General features: G+C 40.7%; 1 protein-coding gene across 1 annotated transcript in view; it reads right to left on the bottom strand.

Annotated features, from left to right (window-relative positions):
• The window catches only part of zer1 (zyg-11 related, cell cycle regulator), a 29,253-nt gene extending 5,807 nt beyond the window's left edge, over positions 1-23,446 (bottom strand). The window contains exons 1-15 of the mRNA XM_034095748.2: positions 23,278-23,446; positions 20,987-21,204; positions 20,724-20,874; positions 13,246-13,700; positions 11,820-11,993; positions 11,605-11,719; positions 8,623-8,769; positions 8,255-8,428; positions 5,067-5,282; positions 4,060-4,101; positions 3,792-3,911; positions 2,446-2,561; positions 2,009-2,197; positions 1,069-1,166; positions 426-528 (exon numbers count right to left, since the gene is read on the bottom strand). Coding sequence (XP_033951639.1) covers positions 426-528; positions 1,069-1,166; positions 2,009-2,197; positions 2,446-2,561; positions 3,792-3,911; positions 4,060-4,101; positions 5,067-5,282; positions 8,255-8,428; positions 8,623-8,769; positions 11,605-11,719; positions 11,820-11,993; positions 13,246-13,700; positions 20,724-20,874; positions 20,987-21,153 — 2,267 coding nt within the window. The 5' untranslated portion in view covers positions 21,154-21,204; positions 23,278-23,446. The remainder of the gene's footprint in view (positions 1-425; positions 529-1,068; positions 1,167-2,008; positions 2,198-2,445; positions 2,562-3,791; positions 3,912-4,059; positions 4,102-5,066; positions 5,283-8,254; positions 8,429-8,622; positions 8,770-11,604; positions 11,720-11,819; positions 11,994-13,245; positions 13,701-20,723; positions 20,875-20,986; positions 21,205-23,277) is intronic.
• Positions 23,447-25,100: the final 1,654 nt, after the last annotated feature.

Here is a 25,100-nt window from a genome sequence, read left to right as displayed (position 1 = left end):
CAGGTCACATCTTCAGCTCCTCTCGAAGGCTGTGTAGAGCTGATTATGTCGAATGACACCAAAACTGTCCAATCAGTGAGCTACCTGTCAGGTAATGTGACTTCATGTTAATGTTAAAGTGAGTGTGAACAACAGACAGAACCGAGCAACAAGATACCAATGAATCTTTTGACTTGGCATGGACTTCAACTGAAGCAGAGGTGTGAGGGTGACTTTATGAGTTTCTACATTTTGGGATTTCTGCAGTAAATGACTGACGTCTGTTCACGACCAAATTATTGGACCAAATATTTGTTATGATTTCCGTGATCTCTCCTGGCTGCTGCTCAGGCTGAATTATCAGCTGTAGAAATGATCTTGGCAAACAGAACATTTCAACAAGCGACAGAGTACTGGAGACTCTATCAAATAGAAAAAATGGTTACCTGGCCATGTCCTTGGTCTCCGGATGTGAGCTTTCCAGTTCCAGAACTTTCTCCAGAAGACTTATTCCTCCCTCCTTTATCAGCAGGGGACAATACTTGCTTGCTGTAGAAATAATTGTAAATAAAGAGACAGTGAGAATGATTACAGGCTCTTAATGTATACAGCACAGTTGAGGTGTACAACGTGCTAACCTATAATGTTAATGGTTTACATTTTGGTAGATCTGGCCTATCAAAGTAAACTGACTTCAATTATATTGAATTTGATCATCTGTATATTCAATAGAGGTATACATCTTTCACTGTTGATATGTAAATATATACCGTTTTGTTTTGTTTATTTGTTACTGTTTGTACATATTTATTTGCTGTTTATGTATATTTTTTATTTTATTTGTTATTCATGTGCAATACTTGTCTACATGCTGCTGTGACAAAATCATTTCCCAAACTGGGATCAGTATATTATCTCGTCTTTATAAGCAGTAAAGACTGAAGAAGCGAACAAGCAACCTGGTGACATGTGAAAGAGAAATGATAATGTTAGAAAAGGACACAAGTTAAAAACTGGCTGATGTGTTTTATTATAAGCTAGGGGCACGTCAGCCCAGCTAACTGTGAGCGTGGTGGAGGAGGTACTCACGGTAAACTGACACCAGGTTGTAGAGGGCCCAGGTGGCCCAGTGCTGACTGACGGGGGCGATGCTCTGAGGCAGCAGGCGCAGGATGGGCTCGAACGACCTGAGGGACCACAGTCACTTTAAACATTTCAAAAAGAGGGAATCCCCTTAACCTGTATCCTGAGACCCTTAACTCAGGATACACTGACATGCTGTTACTTAGTTCTGAATCTAACGGATAACAAGTAACGAGATTACGTTATCACGATACAAAAAAAGGTAAGTGTATTCCATGACAGTTGCATTAAATAAAACAAGTAATCAGATTACTGTTCCATTTCAAAAGATATAGATTACTAGCAGGATTTCAGTGTTACACGATATTTTTAAATAAAGACGGATATATTATAGGTAGAGGTACTGAATTCATTTTCTTTATGGTTTATATTAAGGCTAATTTCATTCTTCTTTATTCTAAATACATTTCTTTATTAATGCAGTAGATCGACACCTGATTTATTAAACAAAAATAAAATGTCTATGCTTTTGATGTATTCATCTTAAACATTGGTTACTGTTACTACATTTCTGTTTGTTATAAAATATCTTGAATTCTTCTTTTCTAAGGTTACATTGTTACACACACTTCAGCAAAAAACATCTTATTATTTCATTTATTTTTCCTCATCAAATGTAATCCAAAAGTAACAGAAAGTAATCAGGTTCAATTACTTTTTTATTTTGAAACTCAAATGAGGTTTCTGATGTAATTAGTCATATTTTGAAAGTAACCCTCCCACCTCTGGTAAAACCCTTATTTAAAAAAATCTCTTTTTTGACCAACTGCTGCTTCCAACCTGACTTTCAGAGGCGCCACGGGATCCATACTACGGTGAAACCGCTGATGAGGGGAGAACTGCCCGTAACATGATGCATGGTCACAGTAAATAACCAGATGATCACCTGTAGTTGATGTTGCGGCGTGAGCTGACGTCCCAGCTCTGGATGGCGTCCATCATCTTGTCCATCACCGAGTCTCTGCGCGGATCCTCCATGGACCAAACGTCCGGGCCGTCAAACATGATGTGTGAGAGCACGCCGCAGGCATTGTAGGACACCTCGATCCCATCCGCCTTACTGTCCAGCAGGTTACTGTCAGAGCAGCACACAGTGAGGGGGCTGGTGCAAACAACACGCGTCTGATGAGGTCCGTCAGAAACGTACCCTCACAAACATTCGACTTCATTTAGTTTGTCTGAGCTTTGTTCTGTATGGTAATTGTGTTTGATACTGAATGTCACTATGAAATATATATATTTTAAAGAAATGAATATACTTCCTATAGGTTGTAAATGTTTTATTTATAAGAGGTCCACTCTCATCTGGTTGAGTTCTCTTACCTGAACACAGTGATGAACTGGGGGGTGAGCAGCTGGGGTCTCAGTGCTTTCACCTCAGCAACATTTCCCAGAAGCCCCAACATGTTGCGATGCAGCTCCTGCTTGTCTGGAAACTCCTGTAGTAAGATCATATGATGAGGGGAGAGGTGCGTGCTATTACACAGAGGTGATCAACTAACCCTGTCCTTCCCCCGCTCAGAGACCCAGGTCGTCGCACGCATCTCTGCTTGTCTAGCTGACATCTCTCAGTGGATGTCTGCTCACCATCTCAAGCTCAACCTTGACAAAACTGAACTGCTTTTCCTTCCGGGAAAAGATTGTCCCACTCTTGACCTGACTATCAACATCTGCACCTCTGTTGTTTCCCCGACTCAGACTGCAAGGACTCTGGGTGTGACCCTAGATAACAACCTGTCCTTCACTGCAAACATCACTGCTACAACCTGCTGCTGCAGATACACGCTCTACAACATCAGGAGGATGCGTCCCCAGCTGACCCAGAAAGCCACGCAGCTTCTGGTCCAGGCTCTCGTCACCTCACGCCTAGACTACTGCAACTCCCTCCTGCTGGTCTACCTGGATGTGCCATCCGACCTCTGCAGCTCATTCAGAATGCAGCGGCTCGTCTGGTCTTCAACCTTCCTAAATGTTCCCACACCACTCCGCTCCTCCGCTCCCTCCACTGGCTTCCGGTAACTGCTAGAATCCACTTCAAGACACTGGTACTTGCGTACCATGCTGCGAATGGATCTGGCCCTTCCTACATCCAGGACATGGTTAAACCGTACACCCCAGCGCGTGCACTACGCTCTGCATCAGCCAAACGACTCGCTGCACCCTCGCTGCGAGGGGGACCCAAGTTCCCATCAGCAGAAACACGTGGGTTTGCTATCCTGGCTCCTAAATGGTGGAATGAGCTCCCTATTGTCATCAGGACAGCAGAAAGCTTACACACCTTCCGGCGCAGACTGAAAACTCATCTTTCGACTCCACCTCGAGCGATAGAATTACTAACAAAGAACTGCTAACAGAGCACTTATATACTAATAAAGGACTGGCTTATCTAAAGCCAGTTGAGTAGCACTTGAAATACTTGGCTCTATGAAACCTGATGTTCTTTATGATTCTGTTTTCTTCAAGGTTGTCTCTTCCTGGTCGAATGCACTTATTGTAAGTGGCTTTGGATTAAAGTGTCAGCTAAATGCAATGTAATGTAATGATTGCCCTAATAGTCCTAAAGCACAATGTTTTATCAGGGACACACACAAGATATAACGTAAGGAATAAATCCTGAAGGCAGTCGTGACCTCTGGAAGCTAGGAAGAGAAACGGCTGCGTGAACTCACCTGAAGACACTCCAGGAAGAGACTCATGCCCCGACAGTTAAGGAACATCTGACAGTTGTCCGGCGTCTCATCGGTGATGTTCCACAGAGCGCTCCAGGAGAACTCCATCACCTGGTCGCACTGAGGGAGAACCAACAGTAAACATTATTTACAACTATCCCCTGCATTTGATGGCAACAATGTGATAAAGGTGTGTGATGGTTAGAACAAGTGTCGATAAAACAATACATTTAAAGTTCAAAAGATCCAAAGGTAAACTCAGACTCACCGTTCTGTCCTGTAGCTTCTTTTGAATTAAATTCAACATCGTCTGTGAATGAGGAGATGGAGACAGGACAAAAATAACAACGTTAACTTTCTTCAGGTCTTCCTCCGACGCCTTAGTGTCATGACTAACTTTAAAAAACATGTTATTTCTCATTCAAAAAAACATGGATATTGCGAGTGCACACAGCTTTACGATAACTACTAGAAAGCTTTTGAGCTATCTATATTGGTCTCCTTTGGTTTAATGCATGTGAAGTAAACGGTTCAAGTTGTTCAATCCTACCCAGTTGTGTTACAGTGGTTTACATTTGCATTGAGAGCAATTCATCAACGTCTGACCTGCGAAAACATGGATTTGAGACAAAGAAAGGGGAAGAGAAGGTGGAAGGCGGAAGGCGGACCTTTGCATACCAATTTCTGTAAGTTATTGATAAACTGTGCTTTGGACATTTTGACCCGCCTGCTCGGCCTGGTGTAAGTTTCTAGTGAGCTCAACACCCCTGCAGATCGAGGTCGGCTCACTCCTCACTCTCACAGAGGATTAGAACTAGCAATAGTGATTGCCAGCATAGTTTATGGCAGATTACGTTGCATTAGATCCTGCAAAAGCAAAAGCATGGCTGCAAAATCAGAGCCAGGAAGATCAATTCTGATAAGTTATTCTGCACATTTCTGTCTCGTCTGAATCCTCTACATTCAAACACACTTCTACCACCTTAGTGAACACATTGCATCTTAGGGCAGTTTACCTTCTTAATGGTTAAGATGGATCAAACACAGAGGATGATTTTCCCCACGGAGAATACAAAAAAAGGCGTACAAAAATAATCTGAATTTTGCAGGTTTTTTAAGAAATCTGTCAAAATGAAGAGGACTAGTAATATATGACCCTTTTATACAGAATATCTCATTTCACGACGATAGACAAAGATCATTTCAGTTTGATAACTGTTGGAATTTGTCCGAAATATGGGAGAGCTAAAGGAGAAGAGATCCTCCTGATGTTACCTTGACAAAGCCCATCTTCCCCACAGCCTCCTTGTGGTGGTTGTCCACCTGACAGACCAGAGCGTTGCAGAGGTGCACAGCGATCCTCTGGATGGACTCGTCCTGCCGGGCTGGCTCCAGGATCTTCAGCAGTAGCTGGTTGACCCGACTGTACTGGAACTCCAGCTCCTCTGGAATGCTGAAGTTACACAGAGTCAGGCAGCAGTTCCTCTGGACCTGTGAGGGACGGGGGACGGGGACGGGGGGGACAGTGAGGGTTACCGATCCATCTGAGAACTCTGAAGACCAACAGAAGGTAGTCATAACAGATGACCAGATTTCATCTGATGTCTCTCGTGCCCCTTTCACACCAGCGCCTTTTCAGCTCCGGCTCGAAGCTAGAGCCTGAAAAGCACCGGGTTTTCCTGTTCACACCGCAGCGGCGCCGGCTCTTAGCTCCGGAATCCGCTTCATTTCCAGCTCCAAAAAATTGTCGGTCCAGAGCAGGGGCGGATCTACCGGGGTGGCATGGGGTGGCAACTGCCACCCTAAACAATAGCCTTGCCACCCCGGCTGCCACCCCAGTTGGCATCTTTGTTTTGAAAGAAAAGTTGTGGCTCATCAGACATTTATGAGAGAAAGTCTCTAATGTCCGAGTGCAAGTGAATGCACCACAAGATGCACGTCATGTAACCCCTCCCCCGGTCCTGGCGCGAGAGTGGAAATATGATTGGTGGCGAATTCACTTGAACAGGGGGAACGGCGCAAAACGAGAAGCCTTTCGTTCGGACCCAAGCACTGAAAGAATGAGGTAGTTGCGGTCTACACTGACTGTCAGTTTGGCTGTACTCAGCATTGAATCAAAACGCACTAAAGCTGTTGATCTTAATACGTTTGTGAGGCGTTTTGCTGAACAAAATAGTAATCGCTGCATTCAGCTGTAATAGACACGTCAACTTGATGCTCTGCTTACGGATGACTCGATGAGAATAACAAACTATTAAGATGATGACCTTGTATGCGTGTATATATTTTTTTCTTTGAGGGGGTCTGCCCCCAAAAAACAGTTTTAAGACCTGAGAAAGTAAAATAAGACGGTGTGTAAAACTACACTGCCCAGCCAACAGAAAGTAACTGCTTTGATGTAACTAGGCCAGTAGGTAAGGACCTTCCACTGGATAATAACTGCAGCGATGTTTTAGCTGAATACACGTTTTTTAACCCTAACTGATGCAGTTAGTCACTTCTTTAATGTTTGTTCTTTCTGATGTAAAGTCAAGGTTGTAACTGTATATCAATAATTATATAATTACTTGTTTTTCAAATTTGAAGGAGGGTGAGCAAGCATCTTGATGAACATTCATCATTAACTCCTCCAAAAAATATAGTGTATTCAATAATAAATGAATATGTTAATCATAACAGTTCTTCACTACATCTGTAAAGCGTCTTTGAGCACCTGTAAAAACGCTAACAAATTAAATCTATTATTATTATTATTATTATTTATTAACAGTGATCCGTCATCCTTGTACGTAACTGCGAAACCAAAATGTTCCCAAACCGGAGACTTCAATGATGCTGGAGGATTTTCAAGCTCAACTTTATCTGCGTTCGCCATTTCCTCAAATTACTGACTACATTTGAACGCATCCCTGTGACCAGCTCTGATAGTATGCCTCTCGTCCAAGGAAATTAAATGATATAGATTACGTCCAGAAAGTTGTTCATGTTCTCAATTCTTTACGTTTAATGCTATATTCGTTCGGTACACTCGTGTACCGAACTGAAGGGCCCGTACCGAATAATTTCAGTACGGGTACGTGTACCGTTACACCCCTAATTGATTGATATGATTGCGATTTAAATCAGCATATACTTCTGTCAGGGGATGCCACCCCTCAAAATCTCCTGCCACCCTCTTGCCACCCCATGAATATTTGTCTAGATCCGCCCCTGGTCCAGAGGCAAGAGCTTTGGAGCTAAGAGGCGACGTCGCTTACGTCTCTCTTACGTCGAGGCGTGCAGGAAACTAACCCCACCTCCCCTGAACATGGGTCGACTGCTATGCCTGCCTACAAGCAGTAGTGCTTATAAACACACTTTATGAAGTCAGGCAGCACTAACCAGGCTTTGTGTGGTTCTGTTTATTTGTGCCTTACTTTGACCATCCGTTCACTGTTATCGATCATTGTGGAGAGAGGCAGACGTGTTGTTTTGTATTATTGCAGCTATCGGATGCAAGTAGTCAGTTTAGCTTCGGTTGCTATGCCAACATCACCCGTTTTATACCAGAGAAACTTTCGTAACAGCGTTGTGATACCAAACAGCGTCAATTCAGACTGACACACATTCACTTAGGCTAAGGGGAACTGGGGATATGCATCAGCTGCTTGTGTGAGTCGGACAGTGAATACTTTAGAGCGGCCGCTGCAGTGTGAGCTAACCGGGAGCTAACGGGAGAATAAACTCCCGTGGAAGAGCAGCCAGCTCTGCAGCGGTCGGTAAATGCTGCAGAAACACATTAATAAACAATGAACCACGGCACTCTGGAGCAAAGTATAAGGTTGGAGAAGTCGTTATTCAATTTATTCTGGCTTCGTGTGATTAAAAGCAACACGATCATCGACCCGACGCTGTTGTTGTGAGCGCCGTAATGGCTGCCGTTGGGGAGCAAATCAGCGATGTAAACGGTGACGTCATGACGCAGCAGGGGCAGCTCTGGGGCGCCAGTGGGCGGTGTGCACAGAGCGGGAGCTGAAAAGGGAAACCGGAGCTGAACCAGAAAAGCTCCCGCTCGGAGCTAGAAAGGGAAAAGCGCTGGTGTGAAAGCCGCATATGAAGTGCTTTCATTCTGCTGCATATAATGAAAATGTGTCTGTCCAATATAGCAACACTTTTGTGAAATTGTCAACATTTGGAAAAAGCTTTTTTTTGTTTGGGGCCAAAAAGTTTCAATCCAAGTGGATGTTTGACATTCACAGAACAAGCAGTTCCCTCCTAAATGTTCGGAGATATCGTGTTTTCATGTGAATGAGCATGGCATAGTTTTAATACTTGTTACACACTTTGTTCATTGCTCCATACTTCGGATAAAAGGTGTTGTAGTATCTAAATATCATATATGAAATTCACCTTTAGAAAATGTATTTCAATTTGCCAGATAGACTTTAGGTTGGGCTGAGTTTATGGGAGCCGGGCGGACTTACGGTGACCTCCTGGTATTGCTCCATTCCGTTCAGCACCACCTGGATGACCTCTCTGCGCAGCCTCACACTCTGGTCACTGCGGTACTCCGTGTTGGTCAGGTAGAACAGAGCGGCGCTGCCCGTCACCTGGATGCTCTTATCGTATTTGTGGCACTTCAACGCTGCTATGACCAGCTAAAGGACAGCACGTTCAGAGAAGAGATTTAAGAGTAGTGTTGAACAAGCATAACCTTTTTTTATAAAAAATCCCAATTTGGGATCAATAAAGTACATCTTATGTTAACATGCAAGGTCATGGAACAAAGATTTCCTTTGAAGTCCCTGGTGTCCCATCATTCAAAGAGCAAGGCGACCTTCCTGTATCTGACCTGCAGAGCTCGGAGCAGCTGGCTGCAGTGCTGTATCCTGGCGATGTCGAACAGCTGATTGATGGCTCTGTGGGCCAGCTCAGGGCGAAACTCTGTGTACGCCTCGATGGCATTCAGAACCTGCTCTTCATTCTTTGATCCGGTCACCTGGGAGAGGCAGCAACACAGATGTTAGCCACACAGCGAGCCGCTTTCTAAGCATAATTAGTATGTGCTCATGACCTGTAACAACATTTCACTTTATGACTTTGTTCCCACATTTACAAGCACACAGAGAAACAGCAACCCCGAACACAATGACAAAAAGAATGAAAACGTACATCACCGCTAAATTAGATCGTTAACTACCAAAGACATGTAGCACTTTGTGACATGATGGCACTTAAAGCAAAGTACAGTAAAGTAAAGATGTACTTCTTTATCTTACTGTACTTCTTAAATAAAAAATATAGAAAAATGTCAGTCGATTAAAAATATTTAATCGCGATTAATCACATGATCGTCCAGTTAATCGCACATTTTGTATCTGTTCTAAATGTTCCTTAGAGGGATATTTTTAAGTTTTGAATACTCTTATGAACATATGAGTGGACACATATGCTTTATGCTAACACATATGCTAATGTTTGTTTATTATCATTTAACAATGACAAATATTCTCATGAATATTAAACACAACCTCTGAACTACAAATATCCGCCTCAATTCAACCTGGAACCTCTCTCATACAATGTGTGTGTGTTAGGGATGTGCATCTCCATCACTGAGGCCGATGCGATGCGCATCTCGATACGTTGCCAGGATACGATACATTAACGATACATTTGAAACACCAGGCGATGCGATACGATACGATTCACCCCTGTGGCGATACAGTTCGATACGATTTGATTCAACATTATGCGATTCGGTGCGATACGATGCGATTCAACACTATGCAAAAATAATGATACTTCAATATGGTACGACAGAGGATTTTTGTTTTATTCCTTATATGCAGCAAATCATACATTAACAAAAAAGTGCTTTACATATTTGGTACTGCACATCCCATCATGCCGTTTATTTTGTTTCCTTTAAAAGCTCTCCAGAGTAGGCTACAGTACAATTGTATAACACCTCACAGTTAAACAATGTAAGGATGCATTGCTCATGATTAACAATGTGCAAATAACAGCTAGCATGGTGCCATGCCCATACAGCTGCCAGCCTGATGTGCTTAACACTCATTCATAGGCTGACTCACCAGTGGGTTCTATAGGAACAATAAAGAATATAAATAACCTTTCACAAACAGGTATTTCATAACTGCTTACAGTGAGGAAGACATTTAAACTGTTATTGGCCGTCACAGGCTGCTGTAAACTAAACACCACTCTCTGACAGAACACCTCACTAACTTTCAGGTTTCTCTTTTCAACCGCAGACCCCATGTCGCCTCTTTATGTGCGTCGCTAAGTTCCTCGTACTACGTGTGTACTTTAAAGCGGCTCGGCATCGTTAACAATTTGCGAGCGATTGTTCAAGTTGACCGTCTGTAGTATATAGTGCCGCGCACATATACCATCAGGACGTTACTGATGGGGTGTGGCTGCGGAGTGATACTGTGTGTATGCAAGCCCGCATCTAGGACGGATCTATGTATCATGGCTGTTACCTGTTGAGTGATAAAGATACCTCATACAAAGGTCTACGGATACCTTATTACTCTCCATGACCTGCGGTCAACTATATAGCATAAAAGGACTATTACACCGTCTTTCTTGAACAATCCGAAGTGTTGCCAAACGTTTGATTTGTAGGTATTTTCGGTGCGCTGTGTTTCTCTTTCTCCTCAACTTCCGTGTGTGTTGATCACTGAGACTCTCGGCCTCCGTAGTGGCGAAGCAAATATCAAAGATCGTCTCTGCTGAGCGTTGACAAGATGAGGGGATTTTATATGAATGAATCGGTTTTTTACCGATGCAAAGACGCTACGCAATCGATGCATCGCGAGTGCGTGTCTGTGCGTGTGTGTGTGTGTGTGTGTGCGTGTGTGTCTGTGTGTGTGCGTGTCTGTGCGTGTGTGTGTGTGTGTGCGTGTGTGTGTGTGTGTGCGTGTGTGTGTCTGTGTGTGTGTGTGTGTGTGTGTGTGTGCGTGTGTGTGTGTGCGTGTGTGTGTCTGTGCGTGTCTGTGTGTGCGTGCGTGTCTGCGTGTGCGTGTGTGTGTGTGTGTGTGTGTGTGTGTGTGTGTGTGTGTGTGTGTGTGTGTGTGCAGTTCCCACTGTGGGTCAATATAATGCGCTGTGACCCGAGGTAACTGTCCTCACACTGTGAAGTCCGATAGTCTCCGCTGAGTCTCTTAAATCCTCCTCTACTTTCGCTTTGTGGACTTCATGCAAGTTGTGTGTTCTCGACACAGTGGTGGTTGGATGTGTGCTTGGATTGTATAGATGGTATTTAAACTCGATGCGCTCTGAAACTACGGGGCGGCCGAAGACAAAAAATGCACATGCGTTAATTCGCGTTAAAATAATTAGTGGAGTTAATTTTTTTTTTGCGTTAACGTTAATAACGCGTTAATAACTTGACAGCCCTAATTGATATATATAAATACAAATAAAAATAATAAAAACAGGGTACTCTTTCTCTCTGTTTAGTTCTTTCGACACATCCTTGATTCTAAAACAAATGCGTACAACGTTCCCAGATAAATGTAGAGGGGCCACCAGGAAGCAGCTAAGAGGCGCCTTGCACGGAAGATGTGAAGATTAGTCGGGAAAGTCCCAATATAAACAACTAAGGGTGAAAAGGTACTTTTATACCTATCATAGTGTCAGCAGGCACCAAAACTCCATCTTCCCCACACTCCCAAAGCCGGCAACGAAACAACGTCCCTGAGATTTCACATTACATTTCAATCCCTGGATGCTCTAACTATTACCTTCATACCTATTATTAGCCACAAAGTGTGATGCGTGTGGGCCCTCAGAGAAGCAGTACCTTATAAGCAGGGATGTGTGTCACGTTACAGAGGGTGGTGTCGTACAGGCCCAGGAACTGCAGCGGCCTCTTCAGCTCCTGGAAAGGGTAGATGCTGCTCTTGCACAGCTCGATGCTGAAAGAGAGAAAGTAAAAAGGTTCATTGGCAAGTCAAATGAAAAACAATAAATAACAAGTGTTCATATCCAATGTTGACTCTAGCGTTGGTCTCCCACCTCGGCCGCCCCATAGCTTCCTCGATGTGTGGGACCGTGCAGTTGTCGAGCATTATGTGCCCGGAGACGTCCAGAGACACCAGGTTGACCAGGCGCTGTACGATGGCCGTCAGGATCTTCCTGCTCATCTTAAACTTAGAGGTGCGCCTGCTCTCCCGGGAGATGTCAAGGTGCCTGAAGGAGGAAGAGTTTTAGCACCCTCAGTGACACATTCTATTCAAATGAATATCGGCCACCTAAAGGTAACAACATGGGAACGTTTTCATTATAGTTTAATTAGTTTTGAGAGTTATAAATGCTAGAATTCAGATTTTGTATAATATGTAATGGGAGCACAAATCTTGCGCCCAAATCCAAAACATCCAAAGCAATCCATTAATCTAGTTATTTAAAGTTTTAATCAAACACAATAAAACATAACAGATGAACACTGAGCTGAAAGTCTCTGTGAAGCTGCGGGCACAGCGCATTCGGACTCAAACGCATCATTTCAATTTCGACTTTTTAACCGGATGAAGGATTTTAGTCACGGACGTCTGGATCTTCAGTTATCAGAGCAACAAGCTGAGCTAGCTCCGTTAGCAGCGCCGAACTGCCTGCCTGGAGAAACACATGAAACCACTTTATCCAGTGTTTCTACCTTTAACCTCCGGTCCGTGTGCTTTGAGATCTGATGGTGGTCTGCTGTGATGCAGAGCCGGCATGTCACTCACTCAGGTCCCTGACATGAGAGCCGCGCACGCTTTCCTTTTGTAGCAAGCAGCAACATAACTGTAACATGACGTGTTTGAGTTCATTTGCCTACTTAACATCACAAGTCCTTTTTCTTTTTAAATCGTCACATCCTGCGATGTGCTACTACTAACTATTGTGATTCATATGCTCTACCTTAAGACAAATATGTGTGTCGATGTTTGGTGCGAAAGACAAACTACTTGGATAGAGCAAGTTATGGCATGCAGAGGACATTTGTAAAGCTTCTGAAGTTGGAGAGAAACCTGTATTCATACCGAAAGACTGAGTGAACGGGTTATTTGTGAACTTGTAAACTATTTTCTGCTAGAACATATATTTCAACTGAAAAATATGAATATAACCGAATGCTGTGGGGCCGAGTGGAGAGCTCCAGAAAAGTCACTTTTGCTTTCAAATTGTCCATCTGCAAAACGTAGGTGTTGTCCTTCAGTAACGGGTACCGATGAGGTTTGGGTGTGAAGCACATCTAAAGGACTGAGGATCCTTAGTAGGTCCATCGTGATACAACTTCAGGCCAGTGGCTCCTTTGAGCTCAACTCAGATCCCACCAGCACAGCAGAACAGTCTGTGTTGTCGTTTGTCATTTAAATCCAGAGCAGACATGATCAACTGGCAGTATTTAAAATGATCATTATAACAAACTGTACATTAAAGCCCCCTCCCACCTTACCTGAGATGGACCATCTCCACAATGGTGCTGACCAGCTCCTCTGACAGGTCAACGTTGTAGAGCACAAGAGACGCGAGTCTGTCTTTCCACTGCGTGAGAAACGCTGTTCCCAGCAACTGTACATTAGACAGGTCGAGCGAGGTGAGCGACTTCAGGGGTTTGAGCAGCGTCTCCGCATCCACCTCGTCCGGCAGGCCGCCTAGGTTCAGCAGCCTGAGGCGGTTGAAGCCCTGGAAGCTAAAGTCTGTCTCTAAAGCTTGCCTGGAAGCAGGGCTCTCCTCCTCCTCATCCTCAGTGTCTTCGTTGCATGCGAGTGGGGCACCGCCCTTCCTGTAGAAGATGTGGTTGCAGCCGAAGAGACACAGAGACACCAAGGTCTCACGGAAGCTGATCAGGGATTTCAGGCTGCGGGAGGACAGGCTGTTGCAGTAGGTGAGGTGGAGCTCAATCAGGTCCTGTTGGAACACATATACGACACATGACTGATCACTGAATCCTTTCAGAAGCATACTGACGTAAATATGCTGCTCACCAAGGACTGGGCCGAGGAGCTTTAGCATGACACTAGAGCTCCTCTGTGGCGTTCCAACTCCCAGGAAGGACCTTGCTGATGCGCTATACTGTGTGGATACCTTTGTTTGCTGCTTCCATTAAGAGTGGGTAGGCTGGTTATCAGGTGCAGCACAATACAATCCATCTATGGTCTCAGTGCATACAGTCCACATCCATCAGATGGTATTCACTGCCTGAACAGACTATCACACACTCGTGCTAGGGCGGTCACAAACCCTATGCCCTTCTGGGGTCAGACACACCCTAATATGTGACATGACACATCGTCAATACCTGTACTCTGGGTAATAGGACAGCAACACCCTTTGCAGGGTTCTTACACCTTTTCCAAAGTCAAATTCAAGCACTTTTCCAGCATCTTACAGCTGCTGTAAATTACATATTTATATACACATACTTATACTCAAATGATTATTTCCCTACCTCACATTAAATCAGATGTTCTTTATGCTATAAACAACCAAATGTGTGTTTCTTGATAGCATTCTACACGAGGATGAACAATTCAAGAAAAGAAAACTAAGTTTAATATTTCAAAATGACCTGTACGTAGACTGGGCCTCCCATATAACCTGGCTGAGCCAAAACAATCAGCCAAATAACTTTTCAATACATTATTGATTACTATTGTTGAGGTACTTTTAGGTTGGCAGTAAACATAAGTCAGAGGTACATGGTGTACTTCTCCTCCACTACATGTATGTAATCCCTTTAGTTACTTCACAGATGTGGATGAATGATGTGAAATATAACCAAGTGTTGAATCAGACTTTAGTTCCACCTGGAGTAAATCCACCAGCTACCCTGCAGTCTACAAAGTACTTCAGACTAGCTGCTCCTTCACCAGCTACCCTGCAGTCTACAAAGTACTTCAGACTAGCTGCTCCTTCACCAGCTACCCTGCAGTCTACAAAGTACTTCAGACTAGCTGCACCTCCACCAGCTTTGAGAACACTTTCATGATCAATCATTATAAAACATATCATATATATTATTCTATCTGCACAATGACTACTTTTACTGTCGCTACTTTCACTATATTTTGATGTGAATACTTTTCTACTTTCACTTGAGGAACATTTTTGAATGCAGGACTTTTACTGTAACAGAGTATTCCTACACTCTGGTACTTCTACTTTTACTCAAGTACAAGATCTGAGTACTTCTACTATTACTAAAGTACACGATCTGAGTACTTCTACTTTTACTCAAGTACAAGACCTGAGTACTTCTACTTTTACTCAAGTACAAGTTCTGAGTACTTCTACTTTTAATCAAGTACAAGATCTGAGTACTTCTACTTTTAATCAAGTACAAGATCTGAGTACTTCTACTTTTACTAAAGTACAAGATCTGAGTACTTCTACTTTTACTAAAGTACAAGATCTGAGTACTTCTACTTTTACTCAAGTACAAGATCTGAGTACTTCTACTTTTACTCAAGTACAAGATCTGAGTACTTCTACTTTTACTCAAGTACAAGATCTGAGTACTTCTACTTTTACTCAAGTACAATATCTGAGTACTTCTACTTTTACTCAAGTACAATATCTGAGTACTTCTACTTTTACTCAAGTACAAGATCTGAGTACTTCTACTATTACTAAAGTACACGATCTGAGTACTTCTACTTTTACTCAAGTACAAGACCTGAGTACTTCTACTTTTACTCAAGTACAAGATCTGAGTACTTCTACTTTTACTAAAGTACAAGATCTGAGTACTTCTACTTTTACTCAAGTACAAGATCTGAGTACTTCTACTTTTACTCAAGTACAATATCTGAGTACTTCTACTTTTACTCAAGTACAAGATCTGAGTACTTCTACTTTTACTCAAGTACAAGATCTGAGTACTTCTACTTTTACTCAAGTACAAGATCTGAGTACTTTTACTTTTAATCAAGTACAAGATCTGAGTACTTCTACTTTTACTCAAGTACAAGATCTGAGTACTTCTACTTTTACTCAAGAAGAAGATCTGAGTACTTTTACTTTTAATCAAGTACAAGATCTGAGTACTTTTACTTTTAATCAAGTACAAGATCTGAGTACTTCTACTTTTACTCAAGTACAAGTTCTGAGTACTTCTACTTTTAATCAAGTACAAGATCTGAGTACTTCTACTTGTACTCAAGTACAAGATCTGAGTACTTCTACTTTTACTCAAGTACAAGATCTGAGTACTTCTACTTTTACTCAAGTACAAGATCTGAGTACTTCTACTTTTACTAAAGTACAAGATCTGAGTACTTCAACTTTTACTCAAGAAGAAGATCTGAGTACTTTTACTTTTAATCAAGTACAAGATCTGAGTACTTTTACTTTTAATCAAGTACAAGATCTGAGTACTTCTACTTTTACTCAAGTACAAGATCTGAGTACTTCTACTTTTACTCACGTACAACATCTGAGTACTTCTACTTTTACTCAAGTACAAGATCTGAGTACTTCTACTTTTACTCAAGTACAAGATCTGAGTACTTCTACTTTTACTCAAGTACAACATCTGAGTACTTCTACTTTTACTCAAGTACAAGATCTGAGTACTTCTACTTTTACTCAAGTACAAGATCTGAGTACTTCTACTTTTACTCAAGTACAAGATCTGAGTACTTCTACTTTTACTCAAGTACAAGATCTGAGTACTTCTACTTTTAATCAAGTACAATATCTGAGTACTTCAACTTTTACTCAAGTACAATATCTGAGAACTTCTACTTTTACTCAAGTACAATATCTGAGTACTTCAACTTTTACTCAAGTACAATATCTGAGTACTTCTACTTTTACTCAAGTACAAGATCTGAGTACTTCTACTTTTACTCAAGAACACGATCTGAGTACTTTTTTCAAGTACAAGATCTGAGTACTTTTACTTTTACTCAAGTACAAGATCTGAGTACTTCTACTTTTACTCAAGTACAAGATCTGAGTACTTCTACTTTTACTCAAGTACAAGTTCTGAGTACTTGTACTTTTAATCAAGTGCAATATCTGAGTACTTCTACTTTTACTCAAGTACAATATCTGAGTACTTCAACTTTTACTCAAGTGCAATATCTGAGTACTTCTACTTTTACTCAAGTACAAGATGTGAGTACTTCTACTTTTACTCAAGTACAATATCTGAGTACTTCAACTTTTACTCAAGTGCAATATCTGAGTACTTCTACTTTTACTCAAGTACAAGATCTGAGTACTTCTACTTTTACTCAAGTACAATATCTGAGTACTTCAACTTTTACTCAAGAAGAAGATCTGAGTACTTTTACTTTTAATCAAGTACAAGATCTGAGTACTTTTACTTTTAATCAAGTACAAGATCTGAGTACTTCTACTTTTAATCAAGTACAAGATCTGAGTACTTCTACTTTTACTCAAGTACAAGATCTGAGTACTTCTACTTTTAATCAAGTACAAGATCTGAGTACTTCTACTTTTAATCAAGTACAAGATCTGAGTACTTCTACTTTACTAAAGTACAAGATCTGAGTACTTCTACTTTTACTCAAGTACAAGACCTGAGTACTTCTACTTTTACTCAAGTACAATATCGGAGTACTTCAACTTTTACTCAAGAAGAAGATCTGAGTACTTCTACTTTTACTCAAGTACAATATCTGAGTACTTCTACTTTTACTCAAGTACAAGTTCTGAGTACTTCTACTTTTAATCAAGTACAAGATCTGAGTACTTCTACTTGTACTCAAGTACAAGATCTGAGTACTTCTACTTTTACTCAAGTACAAGATCTGAGTACTTCTACTTTTACTCAAGTACAAGATCTGAGTACTTCTACTTTTACTCAAGTACAATATCGGAGTACTTCAACTTTTACTCAAGAAGAAGATCTGAGTACTTTTACTTTTAATCAAGTACAAGATCTGAGTACTTTTACTTTTAATCAAGTACAATATCTGAGTACTTCTACTTTTACTCAAGTACAAGATCTGAGTACTTCTACTTTTACTCAAGTACAAGATCTGAGTACTTCTACTTTTACTCAAGTACAAGATCTGAGTACTTCTACTTTTACTCAAGTACAATATCTGAGTACTTCAACTTTTACTCAAGAAGAAGATCTGAGTACTTTTACTTTTAATCAAGTACAAGATCTGAGTACTTTTAATCAAGTACAAGATCTGAGTACTTCTACTTTTACTCAAGTACAAGATCTGAGTACTTCTACTTTTACTCAAGTACAAGATCTGAGTACTTCTACTTTTACTCAAGTACAATATCTGAGTACTTCTACTTTTACTCAAGTACAAGTTCTGAGTACTTCTACTTTTACTCAAGTACAATATCTGAGTACTTCTACTTTTACTCAAGTACAAGATCTGAGTACTTCTACTTTTACTCAAGTACAAGATCTGAGTACTTCTACTTTTACTCAAGTACAAGTTCTGAGTACTTCTACTTTTACTCAAGTACAATATCTGAGTACTTATTCCACCTCTAGCGTATTAGTCTGAATTGTAGCAACAAAATCACGCATAAAAATAGACTCACAGTGGTAACAAGTGGAAAATAATATTTACTAATGTGTACAATGACTTGTAGGTAATTCTGACTACTCAAGACACCTGACTTCTACATCTTCAAAGGAAGACTGTTCATTCTACAATTACATGGGATTAAAGCAAAATGTAGTTTTACTTGTATAATACTTCAATTTTATATAAAAGCCTGTTTCTAAAAGTATCAACCATGGCGACCCCCTTTTTTTCGAGTCACACAACGATTTTAAAAAGAATGTATTTCTATTGGTAGTGTGTTTCGTGCCTGCGTCGTTTTGTCCGGTCGGGTCGTGGAAGACCGGAAGCTGTGGGGTTCACAAAAACATGTTCTTACTCAATATCAAGCCACCATTATCGTTTATTTTTTCACAAATCGTATAATGTCGGGCTTTTGTTGCCGTCTGTGAGGAAAAGAAATGGGGCTCAGAGCCTCAGAATACTGAAATCTGAATATTTTTTTTTCCTTCTAATTTGTTATTATTTGTGACCCGCTCTATCGAAATCAGTCAAAAGTCGCAACGGCTCATAAACGTGGATTTGTGTAAAAAAAAAGAAGTTTTTCAGGATTGTGTGTGTTGTTTGATTTTAAATAAACAAAGTCTTGGCTTTCAGAATATGAAACTGTTATTGCCAAAATCTCGCGATAAATACATTTGTGTAGCTTGTAAAGTTAAGAAGAGGCAACTCTCAAATCGCACCCTGCTCTTCCGCAGCACCGCTCCCCCTCCCTCCGCTGAAATTATGAAGTAAAGGCGTATAGTAATCATAGATAACACGACAGGGTCCGGGACAGTTTGTTTTCATCTGTTTTCAAATAAACAAATTAATTTAACGTCACAGCAGGCATAAAAACAGCCGGTGTTTCTTGTGAGTGTTTCCCCGGTACACAAGCGCAAACATACACAAACACACACACACTCGCGAGCGACCAGTAATACAAACGAAAATGTGTCTTCGGGTCCATGTGACTGATTTCGATAGAGCAAGTCACATTTGGTTTAGGCACGAAACATACTACCAGTAGAAATACATTGCTTTTAAAATCGCTCTGTCGAATCAATAGATTATATTTCGTGACTATAACACGAAATGCTGTGAGACTGGGTTGAATTACAAGTGAGTGCTTCGTCCTCTGAACACCACAGGATGGCGACTGTAACGCACATCTTAACATAGGTACGCTCCTCTGAAACGATTGTCCCTGCAATTATTATTATTATCCCTCATCGAGTTCGCTATTCAGCTCGCTAACGTTAGCTTAAACAAACGTAACATGCAACGTTAGCCTAATCTAAAATGCTCTGCTACGGCGTACCTTTCATGTGGCTCGTCAGCGCAGACTCTCGCATCGTTATTTGTTGCACTTTGCAGGAGGCTACTCGTGGGCTTGACCCTCGTCTCAGCCATGGCTTGTATTTGTCTTCTGCTAGCCAACGCTCGTTGAAACGGCAACCTCCTGGCACACATCTATCACTCATCAGAATGCCCAGGGCACACGTAACACGAACACTTGCAGGTCGCGCGCATAGCGCGGGAAGGCCGGAGCAGAGCTGCTTTATGTAGAAGCGAAGCAATTACGCGCACTCCAACTTCTTTCTTTTCTTTTCATCTAAAAAGTGAAATAAAGCTTACAATTTCAAGCACTTTATCCCAAATTCAAGCAGCATTCCTAAAACCCAAGCACTTTTCAAACCTTGAAAACACCTCGTACATTGTCAAGGATTTTCAAGGATCTCCAGCGCCCGTGCGAGCCCTGCCTTGAGCACACACATGAAATAAGACATCATTGTGACGGCTTCAAACCAAGCATGACCTCCCTCAAGATGGCTCTGACACGGGGTTATGGAGCTCTTGGTATTATGAAAAGAGGGATAGGAGGAGCCCCAGTTTGACTTACAATGCAATGTATCTCAAAAACATAACAGATGTGTCTATTGGCTCAAAAAAGAAATGAGAATAATGTAGTGTAGTGTAATGGGAATTCTTCTTTGTTAACAGCAATGCTGTTGTTTTAAGTTGTGAGTGAAATGTTTAGCTGTATTTTTCACACTGTTGTCTAGTTATTATTTCAAGTCTGTTCACCTCTGAAGAAGAGCTGCCACATCATCGTGTCGGACATTACACAAGCAGACAAATGACAACCATAGACAAAATAAGAGTGTATGATTCTAACCAAAATATACAGCAAGAGTTTAGACCACTTAGCGCAGGATATGCTGCGTCTGTGTAAACGATGACGCCTACGAAATCACGACTGAGGCCTAAAGTGAGCAAAAAGGTGAATGGCTCCAGGTACTTCCATTATCTAAGTGTACTAGTCGAGCTGTTTCACAGAGGTGGACTGGACGATGAGAGTCAATCCCAGTTTTCTGAAAAACCCCACCTGTTTTTGAATGGCCTCCAGATCTCTGTCCCGTACGAAGTCTTCTCTCAGCTGTACCCTGGTCAGCCTGGTGCTGCAGGGGTCTGAGAACAGCTGGAAGAAGCTTTCCTCTGGTTCAAAGTTACTATCTGTGTGGACCAACTCCATGTATCTGTACAAAAAACAAAAAAAACATGGAATATGTAATATTGAGATGATGAGGCATTTTAAGAGAATGGAAAGGTAGATGAAGGGAATGGTTGCAGATGTATCATGTGACGTACGTGTTGACCAACTTGTCGCAGATCTCGCTTGGAAGGAAGATGTCCGAGCGCAGACAGAGCTTGTTCTTGAATCCCTGGTAGCACATGGTCTTCCTAAGGTTCCTCAGGCAGAAGATGGTTGCCAGAGTCATGAGGCTGTCAGGGTTGTCTCCTGCTTTTGCTGCCATGTTAGCCTCTTTGTCTCCGGCTCAGATTAAAGACAGGGCCGTGCAGGGGACCTGAGGAGACATTCATCCAACAAAGTTAGGACATGTCTTTTCACAGGAGCTTGTTTCTGGTGGAAATCAGAAACAACAAGTTTCCCTTTGACCAAAGAGATAAACGGACTCAAATCACATACACTGAGTCAGAGACTTAGCGAACAAGTAATGACATTCATTCCAAATATTAGTTGAAACATCCAAGTCATAGACAGAGGAGGGAAGTAAGTACATTTACTCGAATACTGTACTTAAGTACAATTTTGAGGTACATACTTTACTTGAGTATTTCCATGATATGCTACTTTATACTTCTACTCCACTACATTTATTTAACTGCTTGAACTACCTTTAACAAAATGCATCTCTTTATATATTAATTAATTAATAATTATATATATATTAAACACAAGAGTCAAATATTTTGCTAAGAAAGTCAGTCAGAATTGTGTTTGTCCACGAGTTAAATGCGACTTGATGCAACAATATTATCTAGAAAATGTCACATGTATAAATATAATATACACACAAAAAAGGCAATTTTTCTGCAAAATGATTACTTTTTGTAATGCAAGTACATGTTGCTGATAATACTTTTGTACGTTTACTTAATTAAGATTTTGAATGCAGGACTTTTACTTGTAATGAAGTATTTTGACAATAATGTATCAGTACTTTGACTGAAGTAAAGCTTCTGAATACTTCTTCCACCCCTGGTCATAAACTACACATTACAGGTCAATGATGTTCCAAAAAACCCTTACTGTATTTTCCATGTGTGAAAAATGGAATTGAAGACATATATCTCCGATGTGTCCATTCTTTAGAGAGCTAGTTGTCATGCGTATGGCTGATACTGCTTGCAACCGATGGTGTGTTCTTTTTAACCACTTGTTTCAACATGAACGTTGCAAATACAATTATCCTAACTTATTGATATCAAGCTGAATGACTCCTTCTAACAAATGAAAATAGTGACTTAAGTTCATGTCTTTATGTTAGTGCTACTAGTTTGAAGAGGTGGAAGTTCTTCAGATTTCTTCCTAAGTAAAAATAGAAGTACAGAGTGTAGGAATACTCTGTTACAAGTTAAAGTCATGCAATCAAATTGTTACTCAAGTAAAAGTAAAAGAGTATAAGCATCAACATATACCTAAAGTACCAAAAGTACCAGAAAACCCAAAGTAATCGCTATGCAGATTTACGCATTTCAGAATCATATATATATATGTTGTCATTATAATCATTGATGAACTAACTACTGTATGTATTGCTGGGTAGCTTCTGAATAATACTCCAGGTGGAACTACAGTCTGATTTAAGTGTTGATCATGTTTGGATCCTTAATCCATATATGCAAAGTAACTAAAGGTATTAAATAAATGTAGTGGAGTAAAAGTACAATGTTTACCTCTGACTTTTAGTGAAGTAGAATTACAAAGTATCATAACATGGAAATGCTCAATTAAAGTACAAGCACCTCACAAGTACAATACTTAAATACATGTACTTACTTTACACCACTGCTGATACTGCTTTCCACCAATGTTGTGTTATTTTTAACAACTTTGTGTTTCAATATTAACGTTACAAACACAATTATCCTTACTTATCTATATCAAGCTGAATGTCCTGCTGACAAAAGGAAGTTAGTGAGTGAAGTTGCCCTGTCTCTAAGTTAGTGCTACAGGTCTGTTAGTTCAGCACACAGCAACAACCCCTGGGAGACACGGCAGACTACAGTTAGCTAGCTTTCTAGCTAGCTAACTGTACATCAGTTTTACTTTAACAACACTGCCACTAGATAGCTACTGAATAACACACACAAACTATAAACCTATTCAATAATACCTACACAAATATCAAAGAGACAAACATGTGTTTTCCAAGTTAAGCCTCAACTTGCCGATACGGTGTCAGCAGTGCATCTCAGCGTCAGAATTAGCTTGAGGCTAACGGTGACTTTCCCTGCTATGGTGTTAGCTAACATAACCAGTGGGACCAGCGCTAGCTACGAGCTATGTGTGGAACCACAGTGAACAGACAGCGGTCACAGGTGACCGAGTGGCAGCCCATCAGGCGGTGCTTTACCTTAGCTTTCGCCAAGGCTATATGTCTTGATGACGGCGAGAAATGTAGTTTGTTTCATCAGTCTTCACTCATCTGATTTTCGTTTTCGTCCGATGTCAACAAACAGACTCCTCCTCTCACTTCTTCTCTCGTCCTCCTTTTCCCATCTCTTCCTCCTGCGCTTCCTCTTCGTATTCTCCTGCAATCCCTGTCCTTCCACTTCCTATGTTTGACTTCAACAGTAGGCTATATGTTTTTTTTTTAAATCAACTATAAGTATCTCTTACCACAATTGTATTCAAATTATTAATTAGTATATGTTCTATTACTGGTAGAAGCTGTAGCAGTGTTGTAACTAAGCAATAGTTGTATTTTTGCAGAGGTGAAATACATACTCGGATTATTAAAGCAAAAGCAGCAATAGTATATAATAATAGTTAGCTGATTTATATCTTTGTTATTAATAACCTAAATCTGCAAAGTAACAAGTAACTAATGAAGTTGTAGTGGAGTAAAAATACAAGTAGTATAATGTGAACATACTTAATTAAAGGACAAGTAGGCCTCCACACTTTGTTTTTACTTAAGTACAGTTCCTGAGTATATATACTTAATTACTTTCCACCACTGTATTTGTGTTTCTAAGTATAATGTACAAAAACCCACTCTATTTATTTGGAGGCTGTGGCTCAGTGAGATAGTGCACCGATCTTCTGATCAGCAAGTTTGAGTCCCACTGCAGTCAGCATGTCGTTGTGTCCCTGGCACTGCCCTGGCACTGCCCTGGCACTGCCCAGTGCTGCATGTATGGAAGTTGCTTTGGATACAAGTGTCTAACAAGTTACATGTAATGTAATGTCTAATTCCCAGATGCAGTTCTCTCCATCCAAAAATGTGTTCCTAATATTTCTCTTTTTTTTAAGAATAGCATGTGTTCTATTTTCTATTCAAAACTATAAAAAAAACTAAATAGGTTCCTGTTTTTCACAGCTCTCCTTGTTGTTCACCATGTATGCAACATAAATCATTATTTTGAACTTCACTTCTATGTGAAATAAATCAGGGTCCAGGTCAGTAACTGCCCCAGAGCTAAGGAGCTGAACAAGCTTTGAAGGATGTAATGTCTGAGGACAAAGGTGTCATATGCTGAACACATTGTAAAGCCACCTGATTCGTTTTTTAATGTGTGACATCTGGATAAATACAACAGTGATTGTACTATTGACTTACTGTGGTTCATTGGAAATGTGCTGACACTGGTTAGTTAGTCACTGCAACATATTTCAACAACAACTGTCCTGATTAACTGATGTTTGGTATCGGTATTCCTGCCACCTGGATGCATGTATGCTAACAACTTGGCCTTTGATTAAACATTGCCATAGCATTCCCACATACAAGAAATACATGGAGAGGTGAACTGAGAACATGTTCCATCTGTTACCAGAAGCCAGTGGTGAAAAAAGTACTTAAGTAAAAGTTCTAATTCCACAGTCTTAAAATACTCCATTACAAGTAAGAGTTGAAAATATGATTTAAGTAAAATTACAGAAATGTTATCAGCTAAATGTACTCAATTATCAAAAGTAAAAACACGTATGCAGAATGCCTCTTATAAATGTGTTGGGAATTACATTATATGTCAATATGGAGCAATTATTTGGAAAGCATTGAGAGAATTGTTAGTAAATATATATCATAACTTGTATAGGTGAAAAAGTAACTAAAGGGGCCAAATAAATAAGGCAATACAAGTACAACATTTCGTTCTGAAACTTAGTGAAGTAGAAGTACAAAGTAACAGAAAAGGAAAATACTCACGTAAAGTACAAGTACCCCAAAAT

This window comes from Pseudochaenichthys georgianus, chromosome 12, assembly GCF_902827115.2.
Source record: "Pseudochaenichthys georgianus chromosome 12, fPseGeo1.2, whole genome shotgun sequence".
Taxonomy (NCBI): Eukaryota; Metazoa; Chordata; class Actinopteri; order Perciformes; family Channichthyidae; genus Pseudochaenichthys; species Pseudochaenichthys georgianus.
This window is presented reverse-complemented; position numbering and strand designations above follow the sequence as displayed.